The sequence below is a fragment of the Camelus dromedarius genome, chromosome 13 (genome assembly GCF_036321535.1).
Source record: "Camelus dromedarius isolate mCamDro1 chromosome 13, mCamDro1.pat, whole genome shotgun sequence".
NCBI classification, from domain to species: domain Eukaryota; kingdom Metazoa; phylum Chordata; class Mammalia; order Artiodactyla; family Camelidae; genus Camelus; species Camelus dromedarius.
This window is the reverse complement of record NC_087448.1, coordinates 556,474-579,080: the sequence shown is the minus strand read 5'-3', so window position 1 is coordinate 579,080 and position 22,607 is coordinate 556,474. Positions and strand designations below refer to the sequence as shown.

Here is a 22,607-nt window from a genome sequence, read left to right as displayed (position 1 = left end):
GTGGTTCCTTGCTGACTTGCCTGGGACCACAGGGTGTGCGCAGCCCGGAGGTGAAGCCTGCCTCTGGACAGCGCGGCCCAGATGCCGAAAACACGTGTTTTAACGAGCTTCACAGCCGGGCTGTGCATCCTTGTGCGGCTCGTCTTCCCTGAACATTTTTAAATACAAATTTTAAAAACAACTTTAATCTCCTGCTGTTGACAGAAGAAACAAATGCCTCTGTCTAAGATCAGTGATTCCACTGAACTGCTCCAATCTGATTTCTTCCCAAAGACCTCCTCAGACCCTCCGCCTGACCCGCGCCCGGCTGCGGCCCGGGCGCCTCTCCCTCCCGCTCTGCCCGCTCCTGCTCAAACCCAGCCTGCCCTTCCCTGCTCTGCCCGCAGTGACCCTGAAATGACTTTTTCAGCAAGAGCGCACGGGAGGAAAACGTGCTGAATCCCTGCTTGTCTGACCTACGCCTTTATGTTTGCGTCTGCGCTCAGCAGTCTGGCTGCAGTAAAATTCTAGGTTCGAAGTCTCTCCCTGGGGCTCTGCAGTCCTCCCTCGCGGTCCTCGCGTTTCCAGTGCCCAAGGCTGAGGCCGTTTTGTAACTAACTTGCTTTTCTCCCCCCAAGACAATTCTGAAACCTAGTTCCGGGTTTCTGTCTTTCCCGACTGCGTGTGGGCCCACTTTCCTCTGTCCCGACGGGACTCGGCGGAACACCCCCCCCGCCCTGAGACGCGTGACCCCTCCTGTTGCACTTCGGGGGTGTTCTCACTCGCTTCCTCCAGTGCACCTTCCCTCCCACGCTCCTGCTCCTACTTTCCTTCAGAGGAAGCAAACAGGCCAGGAGAGCCTGCAGGAGAGCCCGCGGCCCCCGCGGCCCCTCCGGTCCTGGTCAGCTCTTCCAGCAGCCAGCAGCCTGTGCCAGGCTGTCATTCCGTTTTCTGATCACCCGACTTTAACAGGAGACTGTCATGTTTTCTCTTGTTTTTTTTTGGCTACAGTATCTTCTTGAAATTCTGAGGGCACTGGTCCAAATTTTAAAGTTCTTTTCTCTCTCTTCATGTCCAGGGCAGGGTTGTACAACTTTCTGCAAAGAGCCACAGGAAACATCTCTTGCTCTGTGAGCCGCACGCAGTCACCGCTGCACGGTCCTCATCACTTTTCAACGACACTTTACGGGAAAGTGATTCATCTTCGCCACAGGCGGCAGTGTCTTCAGGCTCTCCCTAGAGTCAGTGGTCGGCGGTACCGTGCCCCTGGGCCCCTTGGCTAGTGGGGTACATGGTACTGGTGTGTGCACGTGCTTATGCGGGTGTTTGCGTGTGTGAGTACTGGTGTGTGTGCACGTGTATCTCTTCTTGCACAGGCAGGGGTCAGTGCGTAGACAGGTGTGGATGTAGGTAGAGAGCTGAGGGGGGTTCTTGGGTCCCTATTATCAAGATCAGACGTAAGAATCAAGGTCAACTGCTAATCAAGTGTGGACAGTGTCGCATCTTGAAGTGGACACGGTGTCCAGAGTCAGCAGACAGAAAAGGTTAAGGGCTGGAGCTTTGAGGTCAGATGGCCCAGGGGTCAGAGCCTGGCTCGGTCACTACCTGGACGCCCTTAAGAAAGTTACCTTCTCTAAGCCTGGGTTTTCTTATCTTTCAAAAGGAGACAGTTAACGCCAGGGAGCCGTGGGGCGATTCTGAGTTAATACGAAGGTATGGACCCCAGTACCACACATGGTTACAGTGTGCCAGACGCCAGCACCTGGACATGCAGGGCGTTTCTTGGGGAGGAAGGACCGCATTCGTATAGATAAATCTTAAAAGTCTGCCAGAAGCGGGCAGGAAAGCGGGGGAGTGGGAGTAAAGGACAGAAATCAAATGATTAAACACTGGATGGAAAATTAAGACCCAGGTATACACTGTCTCCAAGGAAGGCATTCCACATGTGAAAATACAGATGGGTTTAAAGGAAAAGATGAAAAAAGATTTACTGTGAAAACTAATTGTAAGAAATCACACGCTCAGAAAGCTGCAGTGGCTGCGTTAGTGTCACACGGACCTAAGGACAAGGAGTGTCTGCAGAGGTGAGGGGGACACTCATGAAGATGAAAGAGGGATTCCTCAGATCCAACCCTAAATGCGCAGAGCCCTCGTCACAGGGCTTCAAAACACGTGACGCAAAACTGGGAGAGACGAAAAGAGCGTCAGGAGAAGCCGACCAGCCTAGAGCCGCGGTCGCAGGTCTCAGCACTGTTCCCTGGGTGACATGCAGACAGGGGAACGGGCAGGCGCGGCCCTCACCCACCACTGACTACAGAGAGCGGGCCCAGCGCCCGCAACACGCACCGAGGGAAGCACACAGGGGTCGCGAAACACGCCTCCCGCGCTTAAGAGGACTGAGCTGCACAGACCCTGGCTTCCGATCACAAGGACAGTAGAGATGTAGCAGGTAACTGGTAAATCACTAAATGTCTGGAAATTAAGCAATACACTTCTAAGTAAGTGACCCAGTAATTCTAACACAGATAATATAAATAACCCACTTTTAAATAAACAACCTCTGAGGCCAAGAAAAATCACAAGGAAAATTAGAAAGTGTTTTGAATTCAATGAACAGGAAAACAGCGTAGCGGAAGAAGTGCGTAGGTCCTTACAGCTCCAGATGCTTGCATTTGAAAAGATGGCCGTTTTAAATGCAGTGATCTAAGCCTCCACCTCAAAAAGCTAGAAAAAGTGCAATTAAAATCCAAAGTAAACAGATGGAGGGAAATAATAAAGGTAAAAGTAGAAATCAAAGAAACAGAAATCAGCAAAACCAGAAGCTGTTTATTTGAGAAGAGCGACAAAACTGGCAAACTGCTAGTGAGACGAAGGGGGGCAAGGAGACTCACCAGCGTCAGGAGAGGGCGCGATGGCAGGCCCCACAGCGGGAACCGCTGAGTCAGTTTATGCCAATAAATCCTACAGCTTAGATCACAGTCAAGTGCCACAAACTTCACAAATTATCAAAATGGAAACAAGAAGAAATAGAAAACATAAATAGCTCTCTATTGAGAAACTGAGCCTGCAATTGTAAATCCCACACAGGGAGGTCCGGGGCCAGAGGCACTACTGGTGAATTCTGCGTAGTGGTTTCTGACACAGACGTTCAGAAACAGAGGGCGGACTACCTCACATCCAGTATCACGAGTCCAGCGTTACCCTGACGCAAACATCAGCCAAAACTACCACAAAAAAAATACAGACCAGTATCCTGTAACCAGGTCTTAGCAATGTGAATCCAACAACATCGAAAATCAGTAATATACCAAGCCTGGAAACGAATATGAAACCGAGTATGTGCGTATGTGCATGACTGAGCTATTGTGCTGTAAACCAGAGACTGACATTATAAACCGACTATACTTCAATAAAAAATATACATATACAAAAACTAATAATAATATACCAAAACCAAGTTAAGTTTTCCTCAAGAAACAGGATTGGTTTAACATTTGAAAATCTAGCAAAGAAAAGAAGAAAGGAGAAACATATAATCACCTCAATAGATTAAGAAGCCTCTGATGAAATTCAGCACCCGTTGTTCATTTTAAAAGCAACTCTGAGCAAACCAGAGAGAAGGGACCTTCCTTGACCCGAGAGAGGACACCTACAAAGCATTTAAGCTAACGTTATGCTAGTGGTGACAGACAGAAAGCTCCCCCTGAGGCCAGGGCGAGGGGCCTGCGCCACCACCTTTCCTCCGTGATGTGCTAAAGGCCTCAGCGCTGCAGGGAGACGACACAAGGGAAGAAAAGCGTGCAGATGGGAGTGAAGACACAAGAAAGTCTTTATTCACACATGACGCGATCACACCGGCAGAACACATGAAGAGATCTTCAAAATACACGGCGAGAACCAAGAAGCCAACTCAGCACCATCAGGAGACGCAGGGTCACTAAACAAGATCGACCGCGCCTCTGTGTTCCAGCAGCAGACAACTAGAAATAAAATTTAAAAGTACAACCCCCTCTGAAACAGAGTCCCCAAATGTGCGACCTAGAGATAGATTACAAACTATACAAAATGACAAACACTGAAAACTATGACGCATTGATAAAAAATGGGAAGAACACTGAGATCAGTGGAGAGCTGCCGCACGTCACCGCGAGACCCAACACTGCTAAGACGTCGCTTTTCTCCTGCATCCACCCAAGTTCCAGCAGGCTCTTCTCCTTTATAAAAAAATGATAAGCTGAGTCTAAAATGCATATGGAAATCCAAAAGGCCGTAGCAGTTTTTACAGGAGCAGTTGGAGAACTTACTCGACCGAGTTTCAAGGTTTATCTCAAGGCTACAGTGATGAAGACACCGCGGTGCTGCTGAAATACGAGGCACATCACCTGAATGGAACCGGGCACCAAATACACCCACGCACACGGGGCCGAGCCACTTCCGGTAAGGATGCCAAGGTGATTTAATGGGTGAGAAAAAGTCTTTTCACCAAGTAGCTATCCATATGGGAGGGATGAACACTGACTCTCACCTCACACCATGTGCAAAATTTAATTTGATCACAGGCCTAATTGTAGAAGCTAAAACCATAAACCTAGAAAAAAAAAAACAGGAGAAAATACAATGTTGGGATATGCAAAGAATTTCTTATGACACAAAGAGCATGAAGCATAAAAAATACTGAGAATTGGATTTTCATTTAAAGCTGCTTTTTAAAAGATACTATTAAGAAATAAAAAGGTAGGCCTCATAATGAGAAACATTATTTACAACATATCAAAACATCTGTACCCAGAATATATAAAAATACTCAGAATTCAGTAACAAGAAAACTAATAACCCATTTTTAAAACTAGGGCCAAGCTTACTTGGGGTCTTTAATAAGAGCTGCAATTCAGGGGACACGGATTTGGTAAAACAGAACGTGTTCTGGGGAAGGGCGTCAGGGCCCTTGAGGGCAAATGCCACGAGGCAGTTAAAACCGTCAAGAATTACAACTGGCTGCACCAGGAAAAAGGAAGTACTCACCCAGAAAGGACGGGCTGCCACAGCTTAGGGCGAGGGGCCGACAAGAGTCTTGAGCCTCTGGAACGTTGTGCAGGTGCCCTGGACGCCTGTGCCAAGCCGGGCGGTCAGAGTTCGGGTCCCAGCCAGGCTGAGGGGCGCACGAGCCCTGCTCCCCGGGGACCCCGGTTGTTTCAGGGGCTCTCTGGGCAGCACCAGCGCCATTTGCTCTTCCTCTCACCTCACATTCGTCAAGATATCAAAATGGTGTATGTCTCTTTCATAAACTGACCTTAATAAAGTTGATTTGAAAAGGTAAAAGTTACAAGAAAAAAGAAAATGAACAAGGTGCTTTATCTGACTTGACCTGGAGAAAATGACGGCAAGATGCTGATTTTAGGCTCCTAGCTGGAGTCGTGTTCACTGTGGCCTCTCCTGGCGTCTCCGTCCTGGTCCTAAACTTCTGTCGTTAAGAACAGGCGAGGCCCCGATTAACGGATGCTGACCACGACCACGCAGCGTCCAGGACAAAGGTCCCAGCCCACTGCTCCCTCCAGGCCTCCAGGCCCCGGCCCACGTCTGCGAGGTGAGCGGGTGTCTCTGGTTCACCACCTCTCGTGTCCCAGACACACTCAGACCTGAGCCACAGCCCCAGACCCAGGGTTACAGATGGCGGCTGGTGAGTGTGACTGAGACCACACAAGTTCACGCGCCACAATGACTTGGACCCCTTGATTTAATCAACTTTCTAGGAAAGAAGTTTTGGTTCTTTTTTACGAGGGTTCCTTTTTTGTAAGCGTCTAAAAAGCAGCGTACCGTGGTTTAAGCATTTCAAGGAATCTATCAAAAGGAAGTGATCCGAGAGGCGCAGGAAACGTGTACACGAGACGTTCTCAGTGGCATCATTTTAAACAGCAAGAGGAGTACAAGCCATCTACCTGTCCCAAAGGAGAGGCTGAGTTTTCACAGTATCATATGACAGTCTCACTTCTTCTTGTTAAGTGTGTATTTCACTTGAAAGTGTACTGTTTTGTTTTTCTGACATGTTATTCAGTAATACTAGTTTCACACCTACCAGAGACAATTCTCCTGCCTTTCGTTTCATTAATAGACCAAAGGTAAATATTTCTGAGGTAAGTGGGCAAGAGGAGTGAAAAACCTCGGTCCCCGGTGATAAACGGGACCCAGGGTGTAGTGCCGGCCCAGGTCTGCCCGAGCCCCACAGACCGAGGGCCCAGGGACCCCCTCAACCCCCAGGGAAGGGCTCTGGCACCCACACCTCCGCCAGGTCCAGTGCTTCCATCCCCGGTACTCAACTGGTTCAGATACTAACACCCCTCCAGGTGGCACCAGCCTTCAGGGAAACACGCCCTCCCAGCGTAGGAGCCCTGGAGTCATGTCACCCCTTTCCCTGCCCTTAAACTCTAACTCACCCCTGCCATCATTACCACAGCAGTGTCCCAGGCCTCTCTCCTTGGCTCTGCTAAGCAGCTCCGAGAGGCCTCTCCACCTAATGCCCCCACTGCTTTGTTTTAGAAAGGTGTCTCCGGGGGAATTCAGGGGGCATGGAGTCCTCCACTGGGTCTGGTTTCCACATCCTCCCTCCCGTCCAGGATAGACCAGACCCGGCCCTCAACAAGGATTCAAACACACAGGAAGGTAACCAAACGAGAAAATCCCACCATGTTACCTTCCTACACTCTAAAAATGTAGCATCATGGAATTTTTGCTGTCTTTCATTTTCTGTTTTTTAATACCCTGTTCTTTCGCTGACCCAAACTCCTTTCAGTCTTTAAAAAGAAGATTTTAAGCACAGCATGTCTTAGACAATTGTACACAGTACAGATGCGCTCTGCTGGGTCTAAGCTGAAAGAACGAGCTCACAGAATTCCCAAAGAGAATGCGGCATAACGCCAGGGACAGCAGGTACAAGGGAGCAACGAGAACAACAGCTGGACACGTATCACAGCCCCAAACCGGTGAAGAGCCAGGAAGCCGGGCCTCCCCCCTGCCTCTGGAAATTCCATGTCGCTGCGGCCGTCATCACCGCGAACACCAGGTTCCTGGGCTTCTCGCTTTCCTGCAACTGCTGGCTCCCGATTTTGCCGAATGGCCTGAACTCTGGCCAAGTTCACTCCGCAGCCACTAGGAAGGCTGGGAAAGCGACCATCTGGGGTTTTTAGCTTCTGCTGGAAGGGGCTTCCGAGGCTGGGAGGCACAACGAGTAGGTCTCTGTCCCTGTACTCAAGGTTGTCTGTCTTCTCACCATCAGAATGTTCAGGAGAAAATGGACCTGTTTCAAGTCTCCGATTGTGCCTGCCCTCAACACTGCTTCACTGGGTGACATTCTCACGTGCTGGACCGGCATCCTACACTAACGAGTCATTGACGGTGAGACCGCAGGTGCCACTCCCTTCCCTACGGCGCTTCTCCTCGGCGGGGTGCTGCTGTTTGGACCCCTCCCCAGCTGGAACAGCCGCAAACGAAAACCCCCAAAACATCCCTAGACAAGTTGCCGGCCGACCTACTCTTCAGTAAGAGTAAATTTCTGCCCAGACAACAAAAGGAACCCGACGAGCCTCCGGCTTCCGGGCACCCTGCTCCCCTTTTCTTTGCCTTCCGCGTCCGGGCCGAGGCCCCGCTGGGTGTCCCCGCACCCTGCAGCCCGGCTGCGTGTGGCTCCGAGGTCTGTGCTCGGCGTTGCTTTCTAGCACGGAAGGGAACGTTCCAACACGCCCCTCCTTCCTGCCCCTCCGTCCCCCTTGGGCGCCGGCGACGGAGGCGCGTGAGCATCCCCGTCTGGGAGGAAACGCCCGCTCGCTTCCGCGGGGCAGGCTGCCGGGGAGCGCTCGGCTCTCACTCCCGGCCCGCGGCGGGGAGCCGCACGTCGGCTCCAGCCCCGGCGGTCCCTCCGAATGCCCCGAGCCGGGCTGGGCGGCCGTGCGGGGAGGTGACCAACCGCGCCCCCCCGCCAGCCTTCCGCTTCCGGGGTCGCAGGCAAGCCCAGGTCACGTGACAGCGCGGTCACGTGCCGCGCGGCGTCACGTGCGAGGCGGGAGCTGGGCGCCGGGAGGACGCCTGTACTGGTGCGTTCTCGCGAGAGCTCCAGAGGTCACGTGACGGCGCGGGCGCGGCGCGGCCTCACGTGACAAGCGCCGCCGATCGTGGGGTCTCTTTCCTGCCGCGGGCGCCGCACCGGGACCCGCCGCCCTCACGCCGGCCCGGTGTCCCCGGTCCGCCCGCCCGGCCCAACCGACCCCGCCCGGCTCCCGCTCGCGCCCATGGCGGCCCCCGGCGGCGCCCGGCCACGGCTACTGCTCTTGCTGCTGCTCGGTGAGGAGCCGGGCCGGGGGCTGAGGACTCGGGGGGCTGCGGGGTGAGGAGCCGGGCGGGGTGGGGTGCAGGGCGGTGTGAGCCGGGCCGGGGGGATACGGGACCTGGGGTGCTGCGGGGCGGGGGCGAGGGCTCGGTCGTGGGCCGGGGAGCTGCGCGGCGTCCGGGCTGGGGCGGGGGGGTGGGGCGGCAGGCCTGCGAGTCGATCCCGCACCGACCGAGGCCGCCGCCGCCGGGGGCGAAGGGCTGAACGAGGTGCCCGGAGGTGGACGAGGGAGGGCCCGGTGCGGCCCTCGGGTCACGGAACTCGTGTTCCGGGCTGGTCGGCAGTGACTTGGTGGTTTCTGAGCAGCGCGGTTCGCTTCTTTATCTGGGGACAAGGGTCGCCGCGTAGGGCGGCGTGAGGCTGTGCAGCCCGAGGCGCAGGATCCGCGTGGGGCCTCCGTTCCCGCCAGACCCGCATCTTCTCCGCAAGAAAACAGGGCGGCGCGACGACCCCGGCCCGTGGAGTTCGTCCTTCGTGCTGTAACCTTCGCCCCGTGCAGGAGGGCGTGGAGCCTGACGTGTGTGTTCATGTCACTGTGGATTTTAATTATGTTACAGTGATTCAAGGTTACCTTTGAGTTCAGGGGAGCCCACAGCGGACAAAGGGGAGGGAGGCTCCGCCTGGCCTCACAATGGCAGTGTTCTTCTCTAGCCAGCCGTCGTGAGGAGCGCTGCCGCTGCTCTGTGTGTGCTGGGCCCCAGAGCCAAGTGAGGGGACGCCATCCGTCCTCAGGACTCGGAGCAGCCCGTGGGCGCCGGTGCTTTATCCGTGGAGGAAGTTTGCTCTCGTTTATCTGTCCTGATGAGGACGGGTATAAGGGGAATCACCGCGGGTTGATGTTAGGTCTGTTAGGGCTCTCCGTGGTATCATTTCTCATCCTGTCCCGAAGGATATGGGCCGATTGTCGAAGTGCCAGGAGCTCCTCCGAGTTAGGTGGATACAGAAACAGGATCCCACGCTTACCTGCCATAGATCCTCTATATTTCATCCTATCCTAGATCTCTTGTTGTGACAGAATGGGTTGTGGTCTCGCGTTTCTGTTTTGCCTGTTTTGTAAAATGAGTTCTTTTAGCTGCATGAACAGCCACACGGGGTGACCTTACTCCCAACTGCAAACCTGAAGCCTTCGCCTTTGCCAGCAGGCTTAATTAGTTACAAGGGGAGTTGCTGGAACAAGTCTTGTCTTTCAGAAGGGCTCATTGCTCTTTGTTGGAAGGGCATTAGAAATTTTCTGTTTCATGTTTTGAAAACTCACCTGAATGAAGAGAAAAATCCATAACCTCCCTACACTGTGATAACCTGGAATGCTGTGCATGTAATTAGCATTTTAATGCCTATTTCATATCTTTTCAGTTTTATATTCAGTTAAAATCTGACTTTTTAGAAAGGCCTGTTAACAGCTTAAATTTGGGTGTATTTTAAATAATGTTTGTTTTAGTGCACAATTTCACCAAAAAGCATTTTTTCCAAAAGCATTTCAAACGTCTAAATTCAGAATTTCTTCTTCCTTAATAGTTACATGTTAAAGGGGTTTCTGCGTTTGACAGCTTGGGGGAGAGCAGGGAGAGGCATGAAGGGACACTGTCTGATACACATGGTTGAATGTATTGTGTAATGTGACTTTCTGAACCTCGATGTCAGCTGGATGACCTCTTTCTCTTTCCAAATGAACTGTCACTTAGGAAGTTAAAAAGTTTTATACTGATTATGTTACCCTTGATCGTGGGAGTTTCTCTGTTACTCAGGTTGGTGACTGAATTCTTCACTAGATCTGAGGTTGAAATGTTTTGGGTGCATAATTTTGATTCATGTTGTTAGATCCATCCCACACCTTGTTAGTCTGAGACTTGACTGCGGGCGTGTACAGCACACGCTTCTCCAGCATCAGTTCAGCTGCATCAGTTCAGCTGCATTGTGGTTATTTCTACACATGTGTCTCCCTGATCTCACAGCCCCCTTGTGCCTCGTGCGGGGTGGGTGCTTAGTTTCATGGCTGTGGCCCCTGACCAGGCAGGCACATCCTTAGAGACTGAGTCACTGTCAAGGATGGAGCCTTTTTCCCTTTTTTAAACCTTTGTAGATAATTATGAGTCACTAGTTAAGAAGGAGGAAAGTACTGGATTTAAGAGAATCAAGTTAAGGGAAATTAGAAAGTGATTTCCTATAAAAATGTTAATAAAGCTCTCGACTTGTTCCTGTAGATGCAATCTCTTTTGTTTCAGAAGCGTGTCATTGTGTGAAGTGCTGGCTCAGGTGTGGTTTCACGGGAAGCCGGCCCCTGTGAGCTCAGCGGGCGCCCGCTCCAAGGCAGCCACCGGCTCCAGCCTGGTTCTGCACCTTCACCATCTGTGACCTTGGGCATGTTAGTTAGTTCACTTCTCTGTGCTTTGCTCTCCACACCTGTGAAAAGGAATCGTCGTGATAACTTAGTTACCGCAAAGGGTAACATAGGTGCTTGTTAAATGAAACATGTGTTGGTGTTTTGTGTGAGTTACTGAGAATTGCGAGCTGGACAGGTGAGGTCTGTGTAGGCCGAACGTGGGAATGGTAACAGCTGCGCCGAGAGCGCCTGTGCGGGGCCGTGGCCCTGCGGTCAGCGCTCTCATTTCCTTGTCTTGGTTGCCTAGACCATGGGCTTGGTGGTTGCTACCGGCCTGAGGTCACACGGCTGGTAAGTGGTGAAGGAGTCTGTCTGGACCCAGGTCTCTTATCTCAGAAGCAGGCCTGCTGCCTGCAGCTGCACTTGTTGTAGAGAATGGAATCGTACTTTGGAGTAGGAGTATTTTGAAGGAATAAGCCAGTTCCTCCTCAGTGTGACCCTGGAGAGATGAAGGTGTGGAGTCTGCCTGAAGCGCCTCTGGGGAGGAAGCTGCCAGTGGTCCCGGCCCTGACTTTCAGGACAGACACCCCCTCAAATTACTGCCAACACTTTAACTAATGTAAGAAGGTGGTGATGGTGGCTTTTAAATCAGCTGCCGCTGTTAACACAGTTACAGACCGACTTCTGGCCGTTAGCGTACATTCCTTTTAGTCGTATATTCTAATGCTCTGTAGGTCTTTTTATCGTGACCAGACTTCTGGCTTCTGGGGATAAGTTTCCTGGTTTAATAGTGGGAAACTTCTGGGCCTCTCCAGAGTGCACAGGGGCCTCTGCTGCTCATTTCAGGTTGTGTCAGTAACACTGCTTTGTTGTCCTTTGAAAGCACAGACCCTCAGCATATTTACTAGAAGATTGTTTGCTTAGAAAGTTACTGAACGTGAAATGCCTCCTGACGAAGCACTCTGTCAGTAGGAAGTGGGGACCCGGGCCCCTCACAGAGGGCCGCTTGGTGAGAGGGGACCTGTGCGGTCCCATGGTGGCAGGTGGCTCCAGCAGCCCGACCAGGACCGGGGGTGTGTGAGGGGGTGGCGCCCAGGCCCAGGTGGTGAGCTGCCCTGTGTCCGGCGTTTCCCTGGCTCTGGCACCGAGCCTGCTTTGCCTCGCCTGGGTCTGCAGCTCTCCTGCCTGTGGTGCTCAGGGCGTCTTTAAAACCTGGACTGTGTCAGAAACAAGTTGTGGAGTTTCTCTAGGCTTTTGAAAAGGGATACTCACTCACTCGAAGTGGTTTTAGTGGTCTTACCCGAGCACTCTGGGGGGTGGGTTAAAAACAGACCAAAAATTGCACGATTCCCCTGTTTGCCTTTGTTGCTTCTCTCTCAAGTGACAGCTTTTCTTTATGGATGTATTTTGGTATTTCCTTTATCAGAGGCTTATAGGAAGATATGTGGGGCTACTGTCTACACTCTGCTTTAGACTTAAAATCTTCGGAGCGGCTACTGTTTATTTTGTGATGATCCCAAGGGTAAAGGGAACTGGGTTCATTGGAGTCACTTCCCTGGAGTCCTGGGGCTGGGGATCCAGGATCTCAGAATGACAAGCTGGTTGCATGTCCTCCGTGAGTGCTGCCTGGGCCATTTCTACTCTCGGAGCCCTCAGAGCTGGCATGTCACCACCACAATGGGCATGCAGTGGCAGGGCCTGGTGGTGGCTGATGGCCGCTTTGCTGTAAAACTAGCAGACACCAACTTCTGCCCACCCGTGGAAGCCCTATGTGTTGAACCGTGTGGCCCTAAGCTTTCCTCCTCCCCTGCAGTGGTGGGAATGAGCTTGCTCAGCTCAGAGAATCGGTCACTCGGGCCAGAAGGACCGGGAGAGCCCCATTCCATCCCTTCCCTCTGGCGTCCCAGGTCCAGGTGCAGGTCGTGACCGGGTTTTGAGGCCCTCTCTGAGATGGGCAGAGAGCTCAGACTTGAGTCATGGCTTTTCCCGCACCGGCAGTCTGGGAGAGGTAAAAACATGCAAGTTCATGTAGTAGTTTGGGTCCACAGGGAGGGTTAGCACCAGCCGCCCCCAGGGCATGGAGAAGGTTGGCTTGGAGGTTGAGTCCTGCCTCCAGGGCCCCAGCCCCCCTCCAAGAGAGCCTCTGAGGCAGGAGCATGGGCCACCTGTGCCCGGGGCAGCCCAGAAATTGACCGGTGACTTCCTGATAGTTTTCTGAAGTAAACGTTGAATGACAGGTTGGCAAACTGAGTGGATGGGTTTAGAGATGCATTTTCAGAATCGGGGACATTTACAGGGAGATAGGACAGACGAGGGGTGGGGGCGACCTAGCCCGGGGGTTTAAGTCGCACAGTAGAATCTCCTCGTGAAATCCGTACTGCTGCAGTTGCAGAAGACACAAGTACCGAGTTGGATTTTCAAAAAGGTGTTTGGTCACTTCTGTCTTTGCCGGAGTTAGCAGGCCTGGTGCACGGCGCGTCCTCGGTGTTCGTGGTGAGAGACAGCAACGGGACAGCCTGCGTCATGGCCAACTTCTCTGCTGCCTTCTCAACTGTGTACGACACCGCCGGGGGTCCTAAGGTAGGAGACACGGGCCTTGTGTGTGCACGTGTGTGTGCCTGTCCAGCCTCGGGAAGCCACCCGCCCTGACCGCCCTCTACCTGTGCAGGTCTCCGCTGTGGTGCTGGGCCTTCAGTGCTGGTGGTGGTCCAGGCGTTTTCCACAAGCACTTTTTTGTGCCCTGCTTTCTCTGTTTTGTGTGAGCCTGCTTCCAGTTCTCTTTATGGCGTCTGAATCATGCTAATTTGCTAAGCCATCCCCTGTGGCTGCGTTTTCTTATGTTCTTCCTATGCCCAGCGTACAGTCTGGGTACAGCTTTTTTGATCTGATGAGTTTGCCTTAGGTGAACTGTTAGCTCCCAGGATTGCGCATAATAGTTGTCGAAGGTGCAGAGCCACCGTCCTGGGTTGATTACACGTCCCTTGTGGGTTTGTTAAAACAGCTTCGCCCTCCTGCAGGACAAGTGAGGCCCTTAGCTTTACGAACTTCCTACAGACACGCAGTGTTTGTGTGTCGTTCCACCTTCGTTAATTGCCTGCAGTGGCCATTTCACTCTTGTAAACAGGTCCCTAGATCAGATTGTGTTTTCAGTGCTTTCCTGGTCCATCTCCGTGTCGAAGACACCACGTCTGTTCGCCAGCACTCAAAGGCCGGGGGTGGGTGGGACTGCTGGACGAGCCGGCTGGTCCCTCTCACCCCATTTGTCCTAGCTCCCTGTAAATGTCCAAAGAGAAGGAAACTGGAACGTTTTGTGTTATAGAAATGGCCTCACATTATAAAGATTGTCCAAGCACTTTTAATTTCTACTTCACTTTTGTTGGTTTGGATTTTTTAAATACCATTTTGTCACACATTGATTGTGTTACACAAGTGGGCTCACCCTCTCTCTGTTAGGTGCCTTCCCACTTCACAAAGCATGTCTTTGTTACACGCGTGATCTGTCCCTGTCAGGACGGTCTGTGATGCAGCTTAACCAGGGTCACTCAGCCGGCCCTGTTCGTGAACTTTGGTGGTTTTCTAGTTGTTTTGCTGGTCACAGTAAATTCAATTCTGCAGTAAACTTTCTATCTTTGTTTACGGAGACATACTCTTTACGTAAACATTTCTATAGGAAACAAGTAGTAATGGCTTTTTTCCAAATAAAAGTATACGGTTCATCCTGAAGCCCAATATGAATTATTTCAGTTTACTGAGATAACTTTAGTTTTAATTCTCTATAAGTTAAAATTATATGAACGAAGGAAAATGTTTAGTTCTACGAATAAGTCATCTTTGTGTCACTTGAATTGTTTTTTGGTCTGTTACTGACATGTAAGGCTGACTTTCTGTTTTGTTTGTACTGAAAATGAATACATGAGTAGTGATGTCTGAGAGCTGGGTCTGAGTCACGTCAGACTTACAGAAGCCCCGTCTTTGGTGTCTGGGTCCCTTGATGACCTGCCTTCTCACTGGGCTCTTATTGTCCCTGTGTCTGTCCTAGAATGCCACCTTCAGCCTGCCTTCTGACGCACACGTGCTGAATAGCAGCTCCTGTGGTAAAGGGGGTGCTTCTGATTCCATCCTCATGATCGAGTTTGGAGGAGGACACACGCTGACCCTCAATTTCACCAGAAATGCCACACATTACAGTGTCCAGCTGATGAGTTTTGTTTATAACTTGTCAGACGTACAGATCTTCCCCAATGCAAGCTCCAAGGGTAAGAACCAAGAGTGACCAGCTAAGAGCCAAGAAAAGTGGCTTGGGGGAGTGTCTGGAATTACTGTTACCTAAGCCCTTGAAGTAATTAAAAGTTGGGTGGTTTTTTTTTAACAAGGAACCCGGACTGTGGAGTCCACGCCGGACATCGTGGCGGGCATGAACACGAGGTACAGGTGTGTGAGCAGCAGCGGGGTCCACATGGGCAGCATGACTGTTACGCTGTGGGACGCCACCATCCAGGCCTACCTGTCCAGCAGTGGCTTCAGCAAGGAGGGTGAGCACTGCCCGCCAACCCCCTCTCTGGAGATGGTGACCTCTTCAGATGAGGATGAATGAGTGGCCATCAAACCAGGGTGAAGGGGCAGAGCTACTCAGACTCTCTCTTGTTCCTTGTTCCAGAGCTAGTAGGGCCCCTGAGTGCACCTGGCCACGCCACCTGTGGTCTTGGGTGAGCGGTGAGCCTCTTGTTCCTTCTTGTGTGAAATGAGGGTGGTGAGCATCTGGGAAGGTGTCGGGATTCAGGCAGAGTGCGCCTCAGGGTGCCCAGTACAGAGTGTGCAGAAGACAGCATTGTCACTTTACTACAACTGAAGAGGGTTGCCTCCCCACGTCCTGTCCCCCAGCTCACAGGTCACTGCCATTTCCTGGGGTGGGGGGGCTCTGTGTTCAGGCCTTTTACCGCAGCCTTGCCCGGTACCTCGGAAGGGCCTGGGCTGCAGGTCTGCATGGTGACTGGCCGGCCGCGGTCCTTGGACTGGGGCCTGCTCCCCGTTGGGCTGCATAGCCAACAAGGTGAAGATGGTGTTTATGCTTGTAAATTTGAGGTTAAAACCAAAAGAACATTTCATGACATAGGAAGATGACATAAAAACAAGTCTCAGTGCCCATAACTAAAATGTCATTGGGACACAGCTGTGGTCATGCCCTCACTTCGTCTCGAGGCTGCCCTCACGCTCGCCGTGCAGAGCTGAGTTGGGACGGGCGCCAATGGCCTCAGAGTCTGTGATTCCCGCCATCTGGCCCTCCACATAGAAAGTGTGCTGACCCCTGACCGGACAGGAGGAGCATTAGCGGTGGGGCTGGAACTGAAAGAAACCCAGTGTAGGGGGAGACACTGCCAGCAGCGGGAGTGCAGGACCCAGCGGTGCGGGTTCCAGTGGAGCTGGGCTTGGCTGCCTGCTGTGCGGCCCCCAACCCCGGCCCGGAGCCCTTCGCCAGGAGGCTCCCCTCTGCTGGCCTGGGTGCTGTGTGTGAGGGCAGCAGCCCCCTGGGTGAACAAGAGGTGGTCCCTGTCAGAGTAGCTCCCTGGGGGTCAGGGCACCGAGAGAAAGGCGGGGGGCCAGTCACGTGGGAGGTCACAGGTCTCAGAGCTGGGCTCCCACCCAGCAGAGCAGGCAGCTCGCTTGGGTCTCGGGAGCAGGAGGAGGAAGCAGAGCGGGTCCCCGCCTGGCTGTGGGCTCGCTGCAGCCACCTCGCTGCTCACGGGCCCAACCCCCGCCCCCCACCTGTGCAGCTCTTCTTCGAGGGCTGTGAAGTCGGACATGTAGACTCATTCTGTTTTTAAGGATAAGCAATTACTTTGTTTTTTAAATAGACTCTGTTTTTTAGAGCAGTTTTAGGTTCACAGCAAAACTGAATGGGAGGTACAGAGATTTCCCACGTGGGCACAGCCCCTGCTGCCGGCGTCTGCACAGTGATCCCTTCCCTGATGGGGGTGTGTTCACGCAGCTCCAGGTGGAGAAGGAGGTGTGAGGCTGCCCTCAGGCCTGGGCCCCTCCCCAGAGGCATTCTTGGGTCTGGCGCAGGGTTACCTGTGGTCCCCTTCCAACCTGGGAGTCCAGGCTTGTTGGGAGTTGGTTGTGGGTGGCCGCCCGCTCTGTTCCGTGTGGTCGCTGGTCAGAAGCAGGGCTGCTGCGGTCGCCCGCACTTGCAGGAGGGTCTGAGACACGGCGACACCTCCCCGGTGGCCTTGGGTCCCCTGATGTTATGTTCAGTCAACTGGGCGGGTGTGTGTGCGTTTTGGAAAGGAAACTGGCTTTTCCTCAAGACACTGTTGCACTCTCTCAGTAAGTGCTGCTGGGAAGAGGCGGGGATGGGACATCTGTGGAAGGGCCTGTGGAAGAGCACTGGCGTCCTCTGTGTCCCCCTGCGGGGCTGAGGGCTGGGCTTGTTCTCAGGGCACATTCTCTGCGGTGACCCCTTGTCAGCCTGGACATGGCTCTGAGACGGGGTGTCAGCAGGAGCAAAGGGGCCCGGGCCCCCCAGCTGGCAGTGGCCGTTCTTGGCCTGTGCCCCCACCTCCTCTCAGGAGCAGCTCCCGCCCCACCTCTCATGACCCATGGCCCCTGCTTGACCTGCCACAAACAGGGTCTGGTCCTCGGTGGCCTGAGTCCTAGGAGCACCCTCAGCCATCCTGTCTTTTCCCGTGTCATCGTCCTGAGAAGTCTGGGAGGACTGGCTCTCTGTCAATTTCATTGATGAAAAGTCCTAATGAGAACAGGTGTCCGGAGGCCAGAGCGCTTGGCGAGTGGGTCCCCAGTGTCATTGGGCCGCCCCCAGGCCCACGTGGGGTCAGTGGGTTTGGACTGAGGCTCATGCACCACAGGATTCGGATTTTATCTGTGAGATGTGACGCGTGGGTTCTTGGGAGCTTTTCCATGAGCATTCCAAGGTTAGAACAGAAGCTGCTTTTAAATACCGTTCATCATAAACGTCACTCCCTGCCCAGCCTGGCCACGTTAATTCTGTAGTCTCACCCCTAGCCCAGCCTGACAGTGCATCAGTGCTGAAATGTCTCCTTCCGCCTGGGACCCACGGCAGCGCGCAGGGTCACTCGGGGCCTTCAGGGCTCATCGGCGTCTGAGCCGTGGGAAGGGCACCTGGAAGGGTGTGTGGCCCCCATCCTCCCCGAGGGTGATTTATGGTGGTTCTTGCTCAGGCCGGGTAGCGTGTGGAGTCTGCATTTTAACTCAGGTGGAAGGAAGAAGGCGTGTCGTGGTGCGTCTTTCTAAAACCCTGGATTTTCCCAACTGGCGGTTAGACCTGCAGTGTGTTGTTTACGTTTCCAAGTTGACGTTTGGTGAGCGTGCTGTGAGGACAGGGACCACGTCAAAGTGACTGTCAGCTGGGCGCAGGCCTGCCCTGCGGGCCTCGTGTGGTCCGTACGCCAGGAGCTGCACCTTTCATTGTGCTGCGTCTGTGACGGCTGGCGGGGAGGCTGCCATCAGTGGTGCGAGAGCCCTGTGGCCACCTGCAGCTTGACGCGGGGCCCGGGCTGACCCACTTCCAGAACTTCTGGCTCCTGCTTTTGCCATTTAACTCCCTGCCTAGAGGGGGTATCCTGCTACCAGGTGGCCCCATGGGAAGGCAGACGGGGTGAGTTGAACTTTCAGAGCGAGTGTGGTCACCCGTGGGACAGTCCTGGGGCGAGGCCTCCCGTCTCCTCCCCCAAGTCAGCGGGACGTGGAGGCCGAGTCAGCAGCTGAAGAGTGGATGTTTCCCCTAGGCTGCGAGTTAGCCGTGAAAGGGCAGCGGGCGCGTGGCCGCCAGTCCTGGGCAGCTCCCACTCGGGGTGTCTGGCCGGCGTCCCGAGGCTCAGCCCAGCTGTCGTGGGGGAGGGGAACGCGGACGGAAACTGGGGACATTACTCGCAGCCTGTCAACTGTCCGCAGAAGTTAAGTGCTAAGTCCTACAAGAAGGAACCTGGTGTGGGGGCTGGTGTCCCGGAAGCGCCCGTGTCTTCGTGTTCAGAGTGGTGCTCTTCGTGGAAAGTGTGTCTGTCTGTCTGTCTGTCGAAGGTGCTCAGTTACCCTTCGACTTCTGGCTCCGTCAGCCTGGACTCTGACAGCCACGTGGAGCAGATGCTGAGGGGTGGGGTCGCGTGTCCCCCGGGCACGCTGGGCCTTCTCCCCGTGGCCCTCCGCTGTGGCCCGGCCACACTCCAGCCTCCCTCGTTTCCTGATTGTTGTCTCCTGCTGCGAGGTCTCACTCCACTTCCTGGGCCTTTTCTGCGCTGAGAAGTGAATGCCCCAGGCCTCGAGGCTCAGCTCTGACCTTTCCTGTTGGCCATCTGATGCCCATCCCTCCGAGGGCTGCCTCTGCTGCTCCCTGGGGGCACTGGGCCGATGACACGGGCTTGTAACGGTGTGTGTATGGTTCCGGTGCCCCTGCAGCTCCCCCAGAAGTGGCTCCAGCACCGTTCTGGTGCACAGGAGCTCAGAGAGCGTGTTTGAACTGTTGCTGTCTCAAGTGGCATGTATGTGGCTGGCTGTCCAGCCGCCCAGGACAGAGTTAACGTTTTTTTTCCTGACTGCACGGTGGGAAGGGAAGGGCGCGGCGCTTGTGCAGAAAAGGACTTCTTCATGGGCATGGGGCTGCCCCGATGCTTGGACGGAAAGGCATCCCGTCAGGGCTGTGGGGCTGGGGTGGGAGTAGGGTCAGGGGGCCGGGCGCCCGCCTGGCTGAACAGCGTGTCTTGCAGTGACACACCCCCGCCCTGCATTTCCAGAGTGGCGGGAGAGCAGGCTGGCCTGAGAGAACTGGGCGTCCTGCTCTGCCGGGTGGAGCTTCCTGAGAGTCTGCTGGGGTCCCGGTGGGCTGGGGTGGCCCGAGTTCCTGGTGGGGCCTTCCCGCAGGCAGCGCGACTCATACCACCATCCTGCAGAGACGCGCTGCGAGCGGGACAAGCCTTCGCCGGTCACCCCGACGGCGCCACCGGCACCTCCGCGCCCCTCGGTGTCCAGGTACAATGTGACCGACAGCAACGGGACCTGCCTGCTGGCCACCATGGGGCTGCAGCTGAACGTCACCTACAGCCGGAAGGACAACACGGTAGGCCCTGCCCTGTGTGCCCTGGGGCCCCAGTGCCCCCAGCTGATGGCGCGCAGCCATACCCCAGTTTCCACGCAGGCTGCTGCTTCTGAGGCGGCAGGACTGAGCCATCCTGATGGTGGCAGCAATGTGTACTGTTTGTCACCATGGACGGGGGTGACCTGAGAGAAGGCTGAGTCAAGCACTTCACTGCCAGACACTCGAGTCATTTCCATGCTCTTCCTTTGAGATTGTTTCTCCCCAATGGTGACAGAGTCTGAGGGGTGGCAAGTCCCTTGCTTGTGATACTTGTGGAGAGTGGAGTCAGGGGACAGGGTGAGGGGGCCCTGCCCACTCCTGCAGGGACTTCTTTCTGAAAGCAGCCAGGAGGAGCAGAATTGTTGTGAAACCAGAAATCTGCCCGCACACGCTTGTGAAGTTCCCTTCTGGTTCTCGGTAACAGGACCGTGCCCTCAAAAGTTCCTGCTTCAGGCTGCCTGTCTTTGCAGGGGGACCTGCCATGAGGGGACATGTAACCTTTTGGCTTTTTTCACTCAGACTGTGACCAGAGAGTTCAACGTCAACCCAAACAAGACCACGTTCAGCGGGAGCTGCACCGCCCAGCTGGTGACCCTGCTGCTCCAGGGCGAGGACCTGGCCCTCCTGGCCTTCCAGTTTGGGATGGTGAGGATCCCGCCCTGCACCCCGCCCACCGCCCTGCACCCCGCCCACCGCCCTGCCTCCCCTGTCCGTGGGTCTCCGGATCCGTGGCTCCCCCACCCCTTTTCCGAGAGCAGATGCCTCCGCGTTCACTCCGCGGACGGCAGGCAGGCCTCCTGCACCCACCACACTGTGGAGGGAAGGGCGTCCGAGACCTCAGACACGGTCCTCGGCCCTGCGCGGGGGTGGCGTCCCCCTCACCTTCTCTTTATGTGTTCCCCGGGGAGATGTACACATAAAGTCAGCAAAGCACTGTGGGAAAAGCGTAAATGCCACCGGTGAGTTACTGCGACACGCTTTGCGGACCAGCTGCTTAACAGCTGGGTTTCTCTGATGAAGTTGGCTTTCTCAGAGTCTGGCTCCTGCAGTCCCCATTTTAGCAGAGAATGTGGTTGTGTGGTGAGGTCTGAAGATGCTAATCAGGGCTTGTGTTCCCCAGACGATAGGGCACCGTGTGCAGACGGGATGGCCCGCAGCCGGGGCACGGGGGTCACGTGCACCACCAGGTGAACCCCCCCCCCGTCTTTGGGCACAGGAGCCGGGGGGGTCATTAAGGGTTGTCTCTTTCTCTTGAAGAATGCGAGCTCCAGCCAGGTTTTCCTGCAAGGGATCCAGCTGAACATGACTCTGCCCGACGCCAGAGGTAAGTCCTCCCCCCCCACCCTCCCGCCCCTGTTCAGGCGCCCCGAGCACGCACTCCACTGCCTTTGCAGACCCCACCTTCAGAGCCGCCAACAGCTCACTGAGGGCGCTCCAGGCCGCCGTCGGGAACTCCTACAAGTGTAACGCGGAGCAGCGCGTGCAGGTCACCGAGGCCTTCTCCCTCAACATGTTCAGAGTGTGGGTCCAGGCCTTCCAGGTGGATGGGGACAAGTTTGGGCCTGGTGAGTAGCGAGGAGGGCACGGGTCAGACCACGTGGGGACTGGTGGCAGGCCGGGGGATCCAGTTCCCCTCCTTGCCCTGCAGCACCTCGGCTCCAAGGGCCTGGCCTGTCGGCAGAGCGTGGGTGGGGGCCTCCCCGGGGGGTCGGGTGCCCTGGGGATCAGGCCTCGGGCCCCGGAGGTGCAGTGGCCATCTGTCCTGCAGTGGAGGAGTGCCAGCTGGATGAGAACAGCATGCTGATCCCCATCGCCGTGGGTGGCGCCCTTGCAGGGCTGGTCCTCATCGTCCTCATCGCCTACCTGATCGGCCGGAAGAGGAGCCACGCCGGCTACCAGACCATCTAGCCACCCGCCCGCGCACCAGCGATGGCTGCAGAGGGAGGGAGGGGCCCACTTCCTTGCAAACTGGTTTTCAAACCTGCTTTATCCGATGTGAGGTTTATCCAGCAGCATTTACTATGCACAAGAGCAGCCACGGAAATGATGGTGTTACCTTTGCTAACTGGGTTAAGTATTTTGCTAACTGGTTAAGTGTTGATATTTACCAAAGTAGACTCTAAGGGGGGCGGGGGGTAGAGTGCTTTTCTACACGGGCACTGGCTCCACTTCGTTCGGCTTCTCAGATTCTGGTGTTCGGTCTCCTCACTCAGGTTTAGGCCTCAGAGCAGGAGGGTGTCCGGTCCTGACACCTGCCCAAGGGCAGCTGTGGCCGCGAGGCTGGCGCGCTGAGAAGGCAGTGGAGGACGAGTCTAGGCCAGGAACACAGGAGACGAAGACCTGGGGTAGGAGCCAGGGTGGGCCTGGCCCCTCGAGTGTCAGGGCTCCGGGTCCTGTCTCCACGCTCTGCTGCTCGAGAGCTGGTACTTTTTTAAATAGGAGAAAATGGGTGTTATTTTTATTTACTTTTTTGTGAAGTGGTTTTCAGTCTTCTGTTGGAGGTTGGGGGTGACTTTGTCTGCACTGTGTACAATAATCGTTCACTCTGATTTATCGCTTGCAGCTCAGTAGGCTGTGCACTGAGGGTCCGTCCCCTCCTGGGACGCGAGGCTGTAACAATGCTAATAAAGCGTCTTTTTGTTCATCTGTCTGGACCTTTTGCCTCTGTCAGCTCCTGTGAGAGGGCGCCGTGGGGGAGCGTTGGGGAGTTGGGGTGGGCCCGGTTCTTTGGTGGGAGGGCTGATAGGCAGCTGGTCCTCTGGGCAACTTGAGAACTTGGCGGTGGGGAGGCGGTCAGGCCTCTGACAGCACGGCGTTTGGAGCCT

General features: G+C 54.8%; 1 protein-coding gene and 1 long non-coding RNA gene across 2 annotated transcripts; one reads left to right on the top strand and one right to left on the bottom strand.

Moving 5' to 3' along the window:
- Window positions 1–3,790: 3,790 nt before the first annotated feature.
- On the bottom strand, window positions 3,791–7,977 carry LOC116157258 (uncharacterized). Its single transcript, XR_004141281.2, has 2 exons — window positions 5,002–7,977; window positions 3,791–4,567 (listed from the first exon to the last, which is right to left on the bottom strand). It is a non-coding gene; the product is annotated as an uncharacterized LOC116157258 (long non-coding RNA).
- Window positions 7,978–8,147: 170 nt separating this feature from the next.
- On the top strand, window positions 8,148–22,426 carry LAMP1 (lysosomal associated membrane protein 1). The gene is made up of 9 exons (XM_064492935.1): window positions 8,148–8,310; window positions 13,135–13,256; window positions 14,716–14,932; window positions 15,050–15,208; window positions 19,598–19,764; window positions 20,302–20,427; window positions 21,040–21,106; window positions 21,177–21,347; window positions 21,551–22,426. The coding sequence occupies exons 1-9, from the start codon at window positions 8,259–8,261 to the stop codon at window positions 21,688–21,690; spliced, it is 1,221 nt and encodes a 406-aa protein (XP_064349005.1). The 5' UTR covers window positions 8,148–8,258; the 3' UTR covers window positions 21,691–22,426.
- Window positions 22,427–22,607: the final 181 nt, after the last annotated feature.